General features: G+C 43.6%; 1 protein-coding gene across 7 annotated transcripts in view; it reads right to left on the bottom strand.

Annotated features, from left to right (window-relative positions):
* TMEM245 (transmembrane protein 245) overlaps positions 1 to 13,402 on the bottom strand; it is a 144,020-nt gene that overhangs the window by 107,388 nt on the left and 23,230 nt on the right. For all 7 annotated transcript variants that reach the window (XR_009631749.2, XM_060781429.2, XM_060781428.2 and 4 more), the window contains exon 3: positions 3,314 to 3,415. Coding sequence is in view for 6 of the 7 variants with exons in the window: in XM_060781429.2 (XP_060637412.2) it covers positions 3,314 to 3,415 (102 nt within the window). In the remaining variant the exon portion in view is untranslated. The remainder of the gene's footprint in view (positions 1 to 3,313; positions 3,416 to 13,402) is intronic.

Here is a 13,402-nt window from a genome sequence, read left to right on the forward strand (position 1 = left end):
CATCTGGTATATCGACCCCCAAATAAAATGACCCCCAAATTTTCCAAGGGTTTTCAAGGTTTAAAAAGTCGTCTTATAGTCCGGAAAATATGGTATATAAAATACTCTGTTCATTTTGAGTGACATCATAACTCAAAATCCTCTGGGTGAATTGATGCCAAATTTGACCACAAGACACCTACTAACCCAAGGAGTGACTATCACTCAAAAAATTGATTTTGTTATTTGGGAGATGTAGTTGCTGGGATTTATAGTTCACCTACAATCAAAAGCATTCTGAACTCCACCAACGATGGAATTGAACCAAACTTGGCACACAGAACTCCCATGACCCACGGAAAACACTAGAACGGTTTGGTGGGCATTGACCTTGAGTTTTGGAGTTGTAGTTCACCTAAATCCAGAGAGCACTGCGGAATCAAACAACGAAGGATCTAGAACAAACTTGGCACGAATACTCCATATGCCCAAATGTGAACACTGGTGGAGTTTGGGGAAAATAGACCTTGACATTTGGGAGCTGTAGTTGCTGGGATTTATAGTTCACTTACAATCCTTGGAACCCCACCAATGATAGAATTGGGCCAAACATCCCACACAGAAACCCCATGACCAAAAGAAAATACTGTGTTTTCTGGTGGTCTTTAGCAACCCTTTAGATACCCCCTCGCGACCCCCCCCCCGAACCTTAGGTTGAGAAATGCTGTCTTAAGGCCATTCAGTCCAACTCCCTTCACCAGGGCAAGAAAGCATAATCCTGACAAAGGGCCATCCAGCCACTCGCATATATGACAGATGTAGTATCATAGAACTGAAAGGGATCCCTATAGAAAGACAACTACATGTTGCATGTTCCAGAGCAGGCAAGTCAGACAATCTCTACATTAACACAGACAAAGAAACAACAAGAAATACTGTTTACCCACAAGTAAAACGAAATTACATATATTAGAAACCCACTTTATTACTTTATTTTCCAGCTTTATAAACAGGTACCTTGGTATCCCTACAGATGTCCCAGTCCTCAAACACTGGGCTTTATTTGGAAAAATGCTGCACTTGCAGAACTTAGGCGGTGTTGTATTTCAGTGTTGACTTTTGTGGAGGTGGCTGCCAAGGTAGTGGAAATGGTTCACATTTTCTAATGTTACACCATTAAGCTGTACTTCTGGCATTGCAGACGGATTGGCTAATGCCTGCTGAAAGAGCACTTTGATCTTCGCAATGTTCAATGAGAAAACACTGAGCTTCTCATATGCTTCTGCGAAGGTGTTTAGAGTGGCTTGTAGGTCGTCTTCTGGATGCATACAGACGACACTGTCATCAGCATACTGGAGTTCTATAACAGCTGTTGTTGTAACCTTGGTTTTTGGCTTTCAGTCTGCTGAGGTTAAATAGCTTGCCATCTGTCCGATAAATAGTGGGAAGCTTCCCATCAACAAGATGGAGTATCATAGCAATGAAGATGGAAAATAAGGTTGGGGTAATAACACATCCCTGTTTGACACCTGATTCCACCTCAAATGGGTCACTTTGGTAGCCATTGCTATCCAAGACTGTTGTTGTTATTGTTGTTATACTACTACTACTACATTTATACCCCGTCCTTCTCACCCCAATGGGGGACTCAGGGCGGCTTACAGACCATGGCATACAAAGCCACATTACACATATAATAATAAACATGACAAATCAATTTAAACAATTAGCATATCAATTTAAACATACAGTAATATACATGACATATCAATTGAACAATTCAAATATAAATACAATAAAAAGCTTAAAAGTAAACATTTAATCCCAACCAAAGTGGGCTGATAACATATAACTTAAATGATCAATTAAACAATTCAAATATAAATACAATAACACAGCTTAAAAGTAAACATTCAATCCCAAGTGAAGTAGCCTGATGGAATAAGCAACCAGAAGCAGCAGATAACAGGCGAGGCGGGGGAACCCTGAAAACAAGCACCTGCACAGGTGTTCCAATGTCCGGATGATGGGCGGCATGGCTGTTAAAGTAGCCGCGGGGCAAGGCCCTGACATGGAGGTACCCCGTGTAGATGTTCCATCAGCTGGGCGATGGGTGGCGTGGCTGTTAAGGTTGTCGCACTGCGAGGCTGTGGGGGCCATGTTCTCTCCTCGGAGGCTTCTGGATCAGATGGCTGGAATGAGGGTGTGGCTACAAGTCTCCTCGTGGGTAAACCCAGGGCTGAGCAGGCAGCAAAGCTGGATGGCAAATACTCTGCCCCCAGGGTCTCTTCTGCAGCAGGGCTCAACAAAGCTGTTGCCATCATGTCATCATGGAGGAGCTGTAGAATGTTCACAAATTTGTCAGGGCAGCCGATTTTTTTGGAGGATGGTCCAGAGAGCACTGTGATTCACTGTGTCAAATGCTTTTGCAAAGTCAATGAATGCCATGTACAGAGGTTGATTTTGTTCCCTGCATTTTTCTTGAAGCTGTCGTGCAGTGAAGATCATGTTGACTGTTCCTCTGGAGGGCTGGAAGCCATTGTGGGATTCTGGGAGGGTGTCTTCTGAGAGAGGTAGAAGGCGGTTTGCAAGGATACCTGCAATGATTTTCCCAGCGGAGGTTAGAAGGGAGATACCACGATATTTTCCAAGTCTGTTCTTTCCCCTTTTTTGAAAAGGGCAATGATGGTGGGCATCCTTGAAATCTGCTGGGATTTTCTCGGTCACCCACACTTTTAATAGGACATGCCTCTAATAGCACATGCCTGGCAGTTTCCACTTCCTCCAAATTGCATGGGCATGCTCACTCATGGCAAGGAATACCTGTATGGGAAAGGAGTTTGACAGCCCAAGGGTTGTCTAGAGAGGCCTCATTTGCCTCTCTAAAAACAGTGCTTGTAATGGTGGTGAGACTGAGAAAAGACATTCTCCTGATATTCTCAAGACTCTGTACTGGCTCTTATAGGGAAATGGTCTGGCAAATACCGTGAACTTAGGTACCATGTCCAGCTCCATTGAGTTCAATTATACTAAAGGACTGTGTGTACATACACAGTGGTGGAAAGTTTCAAAAAGTAATCATTTTCATGCCTGCAAAATGATTCATTTCTAAATAAACTTGCACAAACAATATTTTGCATGTTAGTTGGGAAAATGTCTAAGCTGGTAAGAACTGTCGGCACAGATATGTGTGCTACATGGCTCTGGCCATGCAACATATCCTAGATGCAGCCCTCCAGGCAAAAATGATATACCCTAATATAAGACATAATTATACTCAATTCTTACCAACATGCCATAAACAGAAGTACCATAAAATTTGCCTGTTTCTTACCTGAAGACTCATTCCCAGTTGGTTGCTCATGCAACATTCCCACAGTCATTAAGATAACAATAACCAAAAACACTGGAATCCTCCAAGAACCGGCTGCAGAAGCTGAAAAATAGTGTTTTCTTTCATAATTGGCACACTGATTTTAGATAAATAATTTGCGTAATGTGATAAGAAATGAAAGTTTAAAAACTCAAAAGGATCAAGTAAACTGTACTCATTGCAAATATACAACATATTATTGTGGACTAAGAAATTTTAAAATGAACATTTTGCAAAACTTCCCTCTTGTTCTAATGGAAATGTGATATACAGAATTGTAGTTTTTCTGAAGTAGAACTGAAAGATTCTGACCCCATAGTCATGCCAAAAGAATAGAGAAGGAGAAAAATTCATAAGGCTTGCCAGGCTAGTGCTCAATGTTATAAACCACGTTTTATCATTGCAGCCAAAAATACAGTGCACAATAAGAATTGTGAATGATCATGGCCTAACACTCAGGTCTCATTCAGACATAATAGTGTAATATGTGGTGGCACCTCTCGTCAAACTCATTTTGACAGGTGCCTCACCCCCTTGAAGCCCTGTCTCAGCCGGAAGTTCCACCCCTCCAGCAGAAGTCCCTCCTAAACCGGAAGGACAGCCTTAATCCAGATGACAGGCATGTCTGGAAATGCTCCCCCCCCCCCCCCCGCACCACTCTTCGTCTTACCCCCCTGAGATGTACAAGAAGGGCAAGCCGGGACATGTTTCAGACAAGCATGGCCTGGAGATGTCTATGGGCAAAAAGGCCCTGCCTAGCCCCATTCCTTGTGCTTGAGGAATGTGCAGCCTGGAGAGCGTATGCTTGCTCTTAGGCTCATACGTGGAGCCTCTGTGGGCCAATAGGCATGGTTTTAGCCCCACGATATGACCTTGTGATTCCCTGGAGCCCATTAAAGGGCTAATCTATATCTCTATCTATCTATCTATCTATCTATATAATAAAAGTGAATGTTTGTATGTAGAGGGAGTTGTATGTGGCAGCGTTCTGATTGGCTGCCACTGTGATATAATTTGCATATAGTTTCTAATTGGCCAGCCTCAACATTCTAACATTCAGATTTGTTCCCACTGTGGTATAATTTGCATATGGTTTCTAATAGGCCAGCTTCAACATTCTAACATTCTGAAGTGACTGAGAGGGAAAAAGTAAGAGTCTGAGGCTTTCAGGAATGGTGGGAGTTGAAGTCCAAAACACCTTGTGGCCCCCAACAATGACAGAACAAGACCAAACTTGGCACACAGACCGCCCCCCCAAGACCCACTCTACATCCTGCTGCAGTTTGGAGGAGAGTGGACCATGGATGATGGGACTTGCAGTACCTTCATTGACTTACTGAAACCACTGCGACCCTCATCCATTGAACAATCAAGACCAAATTTGGCACACAGAGCCCCCATGACCCACTCTACATCCTGGTGCAGTTTGGAGGAGAGTGGATCATGGATGATGGGACTTGCTGTACCTTCACTCAATTACTGAAACCACTGTGACCCTCATCCAATGACTGATCAAGACCAAACTTGGCACACAGAGCCACCATGACCTACTCTACATCCTGCTGCAGTTTGGATGATGGGACATGTAGTACCTTCACTCACTTCCCGATACCACTGCGGCCCTCAACCAATGACTGATGAAGACCAAACTTGGCACACAGAGCCCCCATTCACTACATCCTGGTGCAGTTTGAAGGAGGATGGACCATGGGTGATGGGACTTGCAGAACCTTCATTTGCTTCCTTCACCTGCACCCACTGAACCCACCCAACATTGGATCTAGACTAAACTTGGAGCACAGACAAACAATGCCTTTCTCAAATCACCCAGGCCGCGCCGGATACCCAAGCTAGTTACGAATAAATACGCCGAGCGAGTGAGTTTAGAACTGCCTCTGACTGGTTTCAGAGAAGCAAAATATGGAATAAACAGGTGCCCACTGATGGATTTTCTTTTTCTATTGCTGGCCTTATTCTCCCTGAGTTGTTTTTGGGGGAATGGAGACTACCTGCTTGTAAACTAAAAGGATGAGATGTTTTAAAACATTGATTCCTGGATCACCTACAATCAAAGAGCATTCTAAACCCCATCAACTATAGAATTGGGCCAAACTTCCAACACAGAACCCCCATGATCAACAGAAAATACGGTGTTTTCTGGTGGTCTTTGACAACCCTTCAATATAGTATCATAGATTTGAAAGGGACCCCTAAAGAAGGACAATTATATGCTGCATGTTCCAGAGTATGCAAACGAGACAATCTTTACATCAACACTAAGAAAAAAACAACAAGAAATGCTGTTTACCCACAAGCATAAAGAAATTATACATATTAGAAATCAACACTTTCTCATTACATTATTTTCCAGATCACCAGACTGGGCCACTGCATTGTGTGGCAGGGGATGGCTAGTAACTTTATAATAATGTGGACTCAGGATGGCTTCCAACATAGTAACAGGCAAACATTCAATGCTTATATAAACAAAACTAAAAAAAAACCCATAAAAATTAAATAAAAGATAATACTAAATATTGTACAAGAAGTTAAAGCAAACAGTTGCATTAACTAATTATCATTAAAAGCAATTTAAAAACCAGCTGAGGTAAAGTGTCATATCAGTTTCCTTTCGCCTTCTCTCAGGCTTCTCCTCCTATTGACGCAGCCTAGAATGGCATTGGTCTTTTCAGCTGCAGCACCATACTGTTGGCTCGTGGTTGACTAAGATGCCTTTCATAGAATCTTAGAGTTGGAAGGGACCTTGAAAGGACCATCTAGTCCAGGGGTTCTCAAACCAAGGCCCGGGGGCCGGATACGGCCTTCCAAGGTAATTTGCCTGGCCCTCGCTCAGGGTCAACCTAAGTCTGAAATGACTTGAAAGCACACAACAACAACAACAACAACAACAACAACAACAACATCTCATCAGCCAAAAGCAGCCCACACTTCCCATTGAAATACTAATAAGTTTATATTTGTTAAAATTGTTCTTCATTTTAATTATTGTATATTTTAAGAGTTTTTTGTACTACAAATAAGGTATGTGCAGGGTGCATAGGAATTCATTCATGTTTTTTTCAAATTATAATCCGGCCCTCCAACAGTTTGAGGGACTGCAGACTAAAAGTCAATCCTGCAAAAACTGAGATACTCTGGCCCGGCCAGCCGCCAGAATTAACCCAGTCTCTGCCTGATTTCGATGGGGAAGCTCTGGTTCCGTCTGCCACTGTTAAAAGCCTTGGGGTTGTGTTGGATTCATCGCTGACGATGGAGGCCCAGATCACTGCCATAAGTAAGCAGGCCTTTTCTCATCTTCGCCAGGCAAGGAAATTGGCATCCTACCTTTCGGTAGAAGCATTGGCAATGGTAATCCACGCAACAGTCACCACTAGGTTGGACTATTGCAATGCCTTATAGACCCGTCGCAAACTAGGTTCCTGCGGGAGAAAACCTTGCTAGCACGTCCCTGACGTCATGAGCCTGCGCCTCTCTCCCCGCCCCTTTCTCCGCCCCTTTCTCTTTGCCAGCATGGTTTTTCCTTTGCTAGGGCAGCATTGCCCGCATTTTCTCTCAGTTGAATTCTGCCAACTGAGAGAGTATGCTGGCAATGCTGCCCTAGCAAAGGAAAAACCACTCTCGCAAGGAGAAAGAGGCGGAGAAAGGGGCGGGGCAAGAGGCGGAGTCTCATGACGTCAGGGACATGCTAGCAAGGTTTGCTCCCGCAGGAACAGAGTTTGCGACGGCTCATAGACTGGCCTTCCGAAGACCCAGAAGATTCGGATGGTCCAAAATGCGGCAGCCAGGCTGCTAGCGGGATCATCTATAAGATCCCATATTACACCGATTCTGCAACAACTGCATTGGCTACCAATAGAACATTGGATCTCTTACAAGATACTGATCCTGACATTTAGAGCTCAAAATGGCCAAGGACCTTTATATCTTAGGGACCGCCTCATTCCTTTTCCCCATCAGTGGTCACCTCGATCCACCCAGGAAAATCTCCTATACATACCGGGTCCTAGGGAGGCACATTTGGAAGCTACAAGGCGTAGAGCTTTTTTGATCTATGCCCCAGTTCTGTGGAACTCATTGCCTCCATATATTAGAGCAATGTTGGAGTTGCAACCTTTTGTAAAGGCGCTCAAGACTTGGCTGTTTGGTTGTGCATTTAAGTAACCGGATCAAATTTTGCCATAGTCACTGCTGAATGTTTTTATGTTGAATGTTTTATGTTGAATGTTTTTATGTTGAATGTTTTTATATTGAATGTTTTATATTGTGTATAAGCTACTTTAAATTGTAAGTCGCTCAGAGCACTTTGGTGGAGAGTGACTAATTAAGAAATAAAGTGATGATGATGATTATGATGATGACTGTGACCTGGCCCTCTGTTTAAAAAGTTTGAGGACCCCTGATCTAGTCCAACCCCCTTCATTTTGCCTTCATGCAGGGAAAGCACAGATGGCCATCCAGCCTCAACAATAATAATAATAGTAATAATAATAATAATAATAATAATAATAATAATAAATAGTTGGAAGAGACCCCTTGGGCCATCTATTCCAACTCCCTTCTGCCTTCATGCATGTAAAGCACAATCAAAGCACCCCTGACAGATGGCCACCCATTCTTGATAATAATAATAATAATAATAATAATAATAATAATAATAGCAACAACAACAGAGTTGGAAGGAACCTCTAAAGGCCCTCTAGTCCAACCCCCTTCATTCTGCCTTCATTCAGGGAAGGCATAATCAAAGCATCCCTGACAGATTGTCACCCAACCTCAATAATAATAATAATAATAATAATAATAATAATAATAATAATAAAAACCCTTCTGCCTTCATGCATCGAAAGCACAATCCAAGCACCCCTGACAGATGGCCACCTAGCCATAATAATAATAATAATAATAATAATAAATATAGTTTTCACCTCCTGGCCCAGGAAGTTAAGACAGGCAGGAAGACAGGCAGGTCTCTATGAGCAGAGGTCCTCCTTCACTGCGCCTGCTGCATCCTCTGTGTCCAGTACAGGACAGTGTGAGGAAGGAGGCCAAAGGCGACCTTTGGGAGCAGCGTGGTGTAGGCCAGATGCTCCGTCAGGATCCAGCTAGGCCCAGGAAGGACAGAAGCAGCGTGAGGAACGAGGGTGGAGGCGGCCTCGTGGGAAACGGCAGCGGGCATGCTCACCAGCCGCTTCACTCAGCCAGAGGTGGCTTCGCCAGAAGCGAGGCCGAGTGAAGCTGGCTGAGGAGGCCTCTGCTGGCCTCCACAGCCAGCTTCACTTGGCCTCAGAGGGTGGTGGCAAGCGTGCTCGCCAGCTGCTTCATTCAGACGGAGGTGGCATGCGGTCTCGTCAGAAGCGAAGCTGAGTGAAACCAGCTTCACTGGGTCTTGCTTTTGGCAAAGGCTCCTCTGGCCGAGTGAAGCGGCTGGAGAGCGCGCCCGCTGCCACCGCTGCTTCCCACAAGACTGCCTCCAGCCTCCTTCCTCTTGCTGCTTACTTCCTTCCTGGGCCCAGTTGGAGCCCAATGGAGCGTCTGGCCTACACCACGGCATTCCCAAAAGCTAAAGACAGAGGTGGTTTCGCCAGAAGCGGTGGCAGGGGGCATGCTAGCCAGCTGCTTCCCTCGGCCAGAAGTGGCCTTGATGGAAGGCTGAACATGGAGGCCCAAGGCTCACCTGGGGGCTCCGTGACCACAGCCGCTGTTTGTCCTTCCCCTCCTCTTCCTCCATGGCTAGCAGTCAACTCAAATATAAGCTGAGGGAGGCTTTTTCAGCCAAAAAAGAGCTGAATAACTCTGCTTAATATTTGAGTATATACAGTATTTTAAATTGTGTTTTTATCTTAAGATTGTTTTGCTTTTATGTTTTGTGGACATTTTGGCCCATTTGTAAGCTGTCCCAAGTCCTTCTGAGGAGATGTGGTGGGTATAAGAATAAAGTTATTATTAAAGTTATAATGCCAAACTATGATCAAACCTAGTCCTGTTCAATATCTTTATTAATGACTTAGATAAAGGGTTAGAAGGCATGATCATCAAGTTTCCAGATGACACCAAATTGGGAGGGATAACCAATACTCCAGAGTAGGGGTCCTCAAACTTTTTAAACAGAGGGCCAGGTCATAGTCCCTCAAACTGTTGGAGGGCCAGATTATAATTTGAAAAAAAAAAACCATGAAGGTATTCCTATGCACACTGCACATATCTTAAAACACTTAAAAACAAAGCAATAATTAAAATGAAGAATAATTTTAACAAATATAAACTTATTAGCATTTCAATGGGAAATGTAGGCCTGCTTTTGGCTGAAGAGATAGGATTGTTGTTGTTGTTGTTGTGTGCGTTCAAGTTGTTTCAGACTTAGGTTGACTCTGAGCGAGGGCTGGGTAAATGACCTTGGAGGGCCGTATCCAGCCCTCAGGCCTTAGTTTGAGGACCCCTGCTCCAAAGACAGGAGCAGAATTCAAAATGTTCTTGACAGATTAGAGCAGGGGTCCACAAACTTTTCAAACAGAGGGCCAGGTCACAGTCCCTCAAACTGTTGGAGGGCCGGATTATAATTTTTTTAAAAAAAGAATGAATTCCTATGCACATTGCACATATCTTATTTGTAATGCAAAAAAAAAACAAAAAACAAAACCCCCACTTAAAAACAATACAATAATTAAAATGAATAAGAATTTTGACAAATATAAACTTACTAGCTGTGCCCTGCCACGCGTTGCTGTGGCCTATAGTAAAACTTATCAAAGTTGAGGTAGATATCTGGACTATTATGAAAGAGAGGTACCTACCTATTCCTTCCCCCTTTTCCTCCCCTTTCTCTCCTTTCTTCCTTCTCTACCTCTTTCTTTCTTTTCTTCTTTCACTACTTGGTTTCATCCTTCTCTCTTTCCTTCATTCCCTCCCCCTTCCTTCCTTTGCCTTTCTTCCCTCCCTGTTTGCTTCCTTCTTTCTCTTTTTATTTCCTTTTATTTCACCACCATCGTAACAATAATAATGCAATGCATTGCCTCTGGGACCTGACACCTCTCCCATTCCCCCTAAAAGGGTCTCATAGGAATAATAGCATCATAATAATCATAGAAATAACAACGCGTTGCTGTGGCCAACCTTCCCTCTTTCTCTCCTTCTTTCCCTCCTTCCTTCCTTCCCTCCCATCTTTCCTTCTCCTCTTCCTTCTCTATCTCTTTCCTTCCTTCCCCCTTTTTTTCCCTCTTCTGGTCTCTTTTCTTCCTTCTCTCTTTCCTTCTTTCCTTCCCTCCCTCTTTCTCTACATCTTCCCCCTTCCTTCACTCCCTCTTTCCTTCATTCATTCCCTTTTTTCTTTCCTTCTCTCCTTCCTTCCTTCCCCCTTTTTCTTTCTCTTCTGGTCTCTTTTCTTCCTTCTCTCTTTCCTTCTTTCCTTCCCTCCCTCTTTCTCTACATCTTCCCCCTTCCTTCACTCCCTCTTTCCTTCCTTCATTCCCTTTTTTCTTTCCTTCTCTCCTTCCTTCCTTCCCCCTTTTTCTTTCCCTCCCTCTGTCTCTCATTTCTTCCTTCTCTACCTCTTTCCTTCCTTCCCCCTTTTTCTTTCTCTTCTGCTGTCTCTCTTTTCTTTCCTTCCATCTTTCCTTTTCTTTCCTTTTATTCTTCCTTCTTTCTCTAACTTTCCTTCCTTCCCCCTTTTCTTTATCTCCCTTTCTCTTTCTTCCTTCTTTCCTTCCTTCCTGTCTTTCCTGGATTTTGACAGGGCGGGAAGGGGCGGGGTGGGGTTTGGAGGTGGCGTGAAGTAAAAGGAGGTAAGATTGGGGCAGGCGAGTGATGGAGCGTGAGGTTGTGTGTGTGTGTGCGGCAGCAGGGGGAGTGATGGAGCGTGGGGTTGTGTGTGTGTGTGCGGCAGCGGGGGGAGTTGGGTTGCGCGTGTATGTGTGGCGGTGGGGGGAGTGATGGAGCGTGGGGTTGCGTGTGTGCGGCAGCGGGGGGGGAGTGGGGTTGCGCATGTGTGTGTGGCGGTGGGGGGAGTGATGGAGCGTGGGGTTGCGTGTGTGTGTGCGGCGGGGGGAGTGATGGAGCGTGGGGTTGTGTGTGTGCGTGCGGCAGGGGTGTGTGTGTGCGGGAAGCCGTTTTGTGAGTGTGTTGTTGTGTTGCTTTTCATTTTGAGTAGATATGTTTGTACCTTATGGGTTGTGTTATGGGCATGGGAATTTTGGTTAAGTTTCGTTGGGGTTTGTTGAGTTTTGTTGTTTTGCCGTTTTGTGAGTGTGTTGTTGTGTTGCTTTTCATTTTGAGTAGATATGTTTATACCTTGTGGGTTGTGTTATGGGCATGGCAATTTTGGTTAAGTTTCGTTGGTTTTTTTTTTAGTTTTGTTGTTTTGCTGTTTTGTGAGTGTGTTGTTGTGTTGTTTTTCATTTTGAGTAGATATGTTTGTACCTTGTGGGTTGTGTTATGGGCATGGCAATTTTGGTTAAGTTTCGTTGGGTTTTTTTGAGTTTTGTTGTTTTGCCGTTTTGTGAGTGTGTTGTTGTGTTGTTTTTCATTTTGAGTAGATATGTTTGTACCTTGTGGGTTGTGTTATGGGCATGGCAATTTTGGTTAAGTTTCGTTGTTGTTTTTTTGAGTTTTGTTGTTTTGCCGTTTTGTGAGTGTGTTGTTGTGTTGTTTTTCATTTTGAGTAGATATGTTTGTACCTTGTGGGTTGTGTTATGGGCATAGCAATTTTGGTTAAGTTTCGTTGGGGTTTGTTGAGTTTTGTTGTTTTGCCGTTTTGTGAGTGTGTTGTTGTGTTGTTTTTCATTTTGAGTAGATATGTTTGTACCTTGTGGGTTGTGTTATGGGCATGGCAATTTTGGTTAAGTTTCATTGGGTTTTTTTGAGTTTTGTTGTTTTGCCGTTTTGTGAGTGTGTTGTTGTGTTGTTTTTCATTTTGAGTAGATATGTTTGTACCTTGTGGGTTGTGTTATGGGCATGGCAATTTTGGTTAAGTTTCGTTGGGGTTTTTTGAGTTTTGTTGTTTTGCCGTTTTGTGAGTGTGTTGTGTTGTTTTTCATTTTGAGTAGATAAGTTTGTACCTTGTGGGTTGTGTTATGGGCATGGCAATTTTGGTTAAGTTTCATTGGGGTTTTTTTAGTTTTGTTGTTTTGCCGTTTTGTGAGTGTGTTGTTGTGTTGTTTTTCATTTTGAGTAGATATGTTTGTACCTTGTGGGTTGTGTTATGGGCATGGCAATTTTGGTTAAGTTTCGTTGGGTTTTTTTGAGTTTTGTTGTTTTGCCGTTTTGTGAGTGTGTTGTTGTGTTGTTTTTCATTTTGAGTAGATATGTTTGTACCTTGTGGGTTGTGTTATGGGCATGGCGATTTTGGTACAGTTTCGTTGGGGGGTTGTGGAGTTTTGCTGTCTGGTTGAACCAACCTAACAGATTTATATATATAGATTGGTATTTCAATGGGAAATGTGGGCCTGCTTTTGGCTGATGAGATTGTTGTCGTCGTGTGCTTTCAAATGATTTCAGACTTTGGTTGACCCTGAGTGAGGGCCGGGTAAATGAGCTTGGAGGGCCACATCTGGCTCCCGGGCCTTAGTTTGAGGACCCCTGGATTAGAGAGATTGGCCAAAACTAACAAAATGAAGTTCAACAGTGACAAATGCAAGATACTCCACTTAGGCAGAAAAAATGAAATGCAAAGATACAGAATGGAGGACACGTGGCTCGAGAGCAGTACGTGTGAAAAAGATCTTGGAGTCCTAGTAGACAACAAGTTAAATATGAACCAACAATGTGATGCAGCGGTAAAAAGCCAATGGGGTTATCAATAGGAGTATAGTGTCTAGGTTCAGAGAAGTCATGCTACCCCTCTATTCTGCCTTGGTTAGACCACCAAAATAAAGAGAGATATTCACAAGCTGTAATGTGTCCAGAGGAGGGTGACTAAAATGATCAAGGTTCTGGAGAACAAGCCCTATGAGGAGCAGCTTAAAGAGCTGGGCATGTTTAGCCTGAAGAAGAGAAGGCTGAGAGGAGACATGATAGCCATGTATAAAATATGTGAGG

The sequence above is a fragment of the Anolis sagrei genome, chromosome 6 (assembly GCF_037176765.1).
Source record: "Anolis sagrei isolate rAnoSag1 chromosome 6, rAnoSag1.mat, whole genome shotgun sequence".
Classification (NCBI taxonomy): Eukaryota; Metazoa; Chordata; class Lepidosauria; order Squamata; family Dactyloidae; genus Anolis; species Anolis sagrei.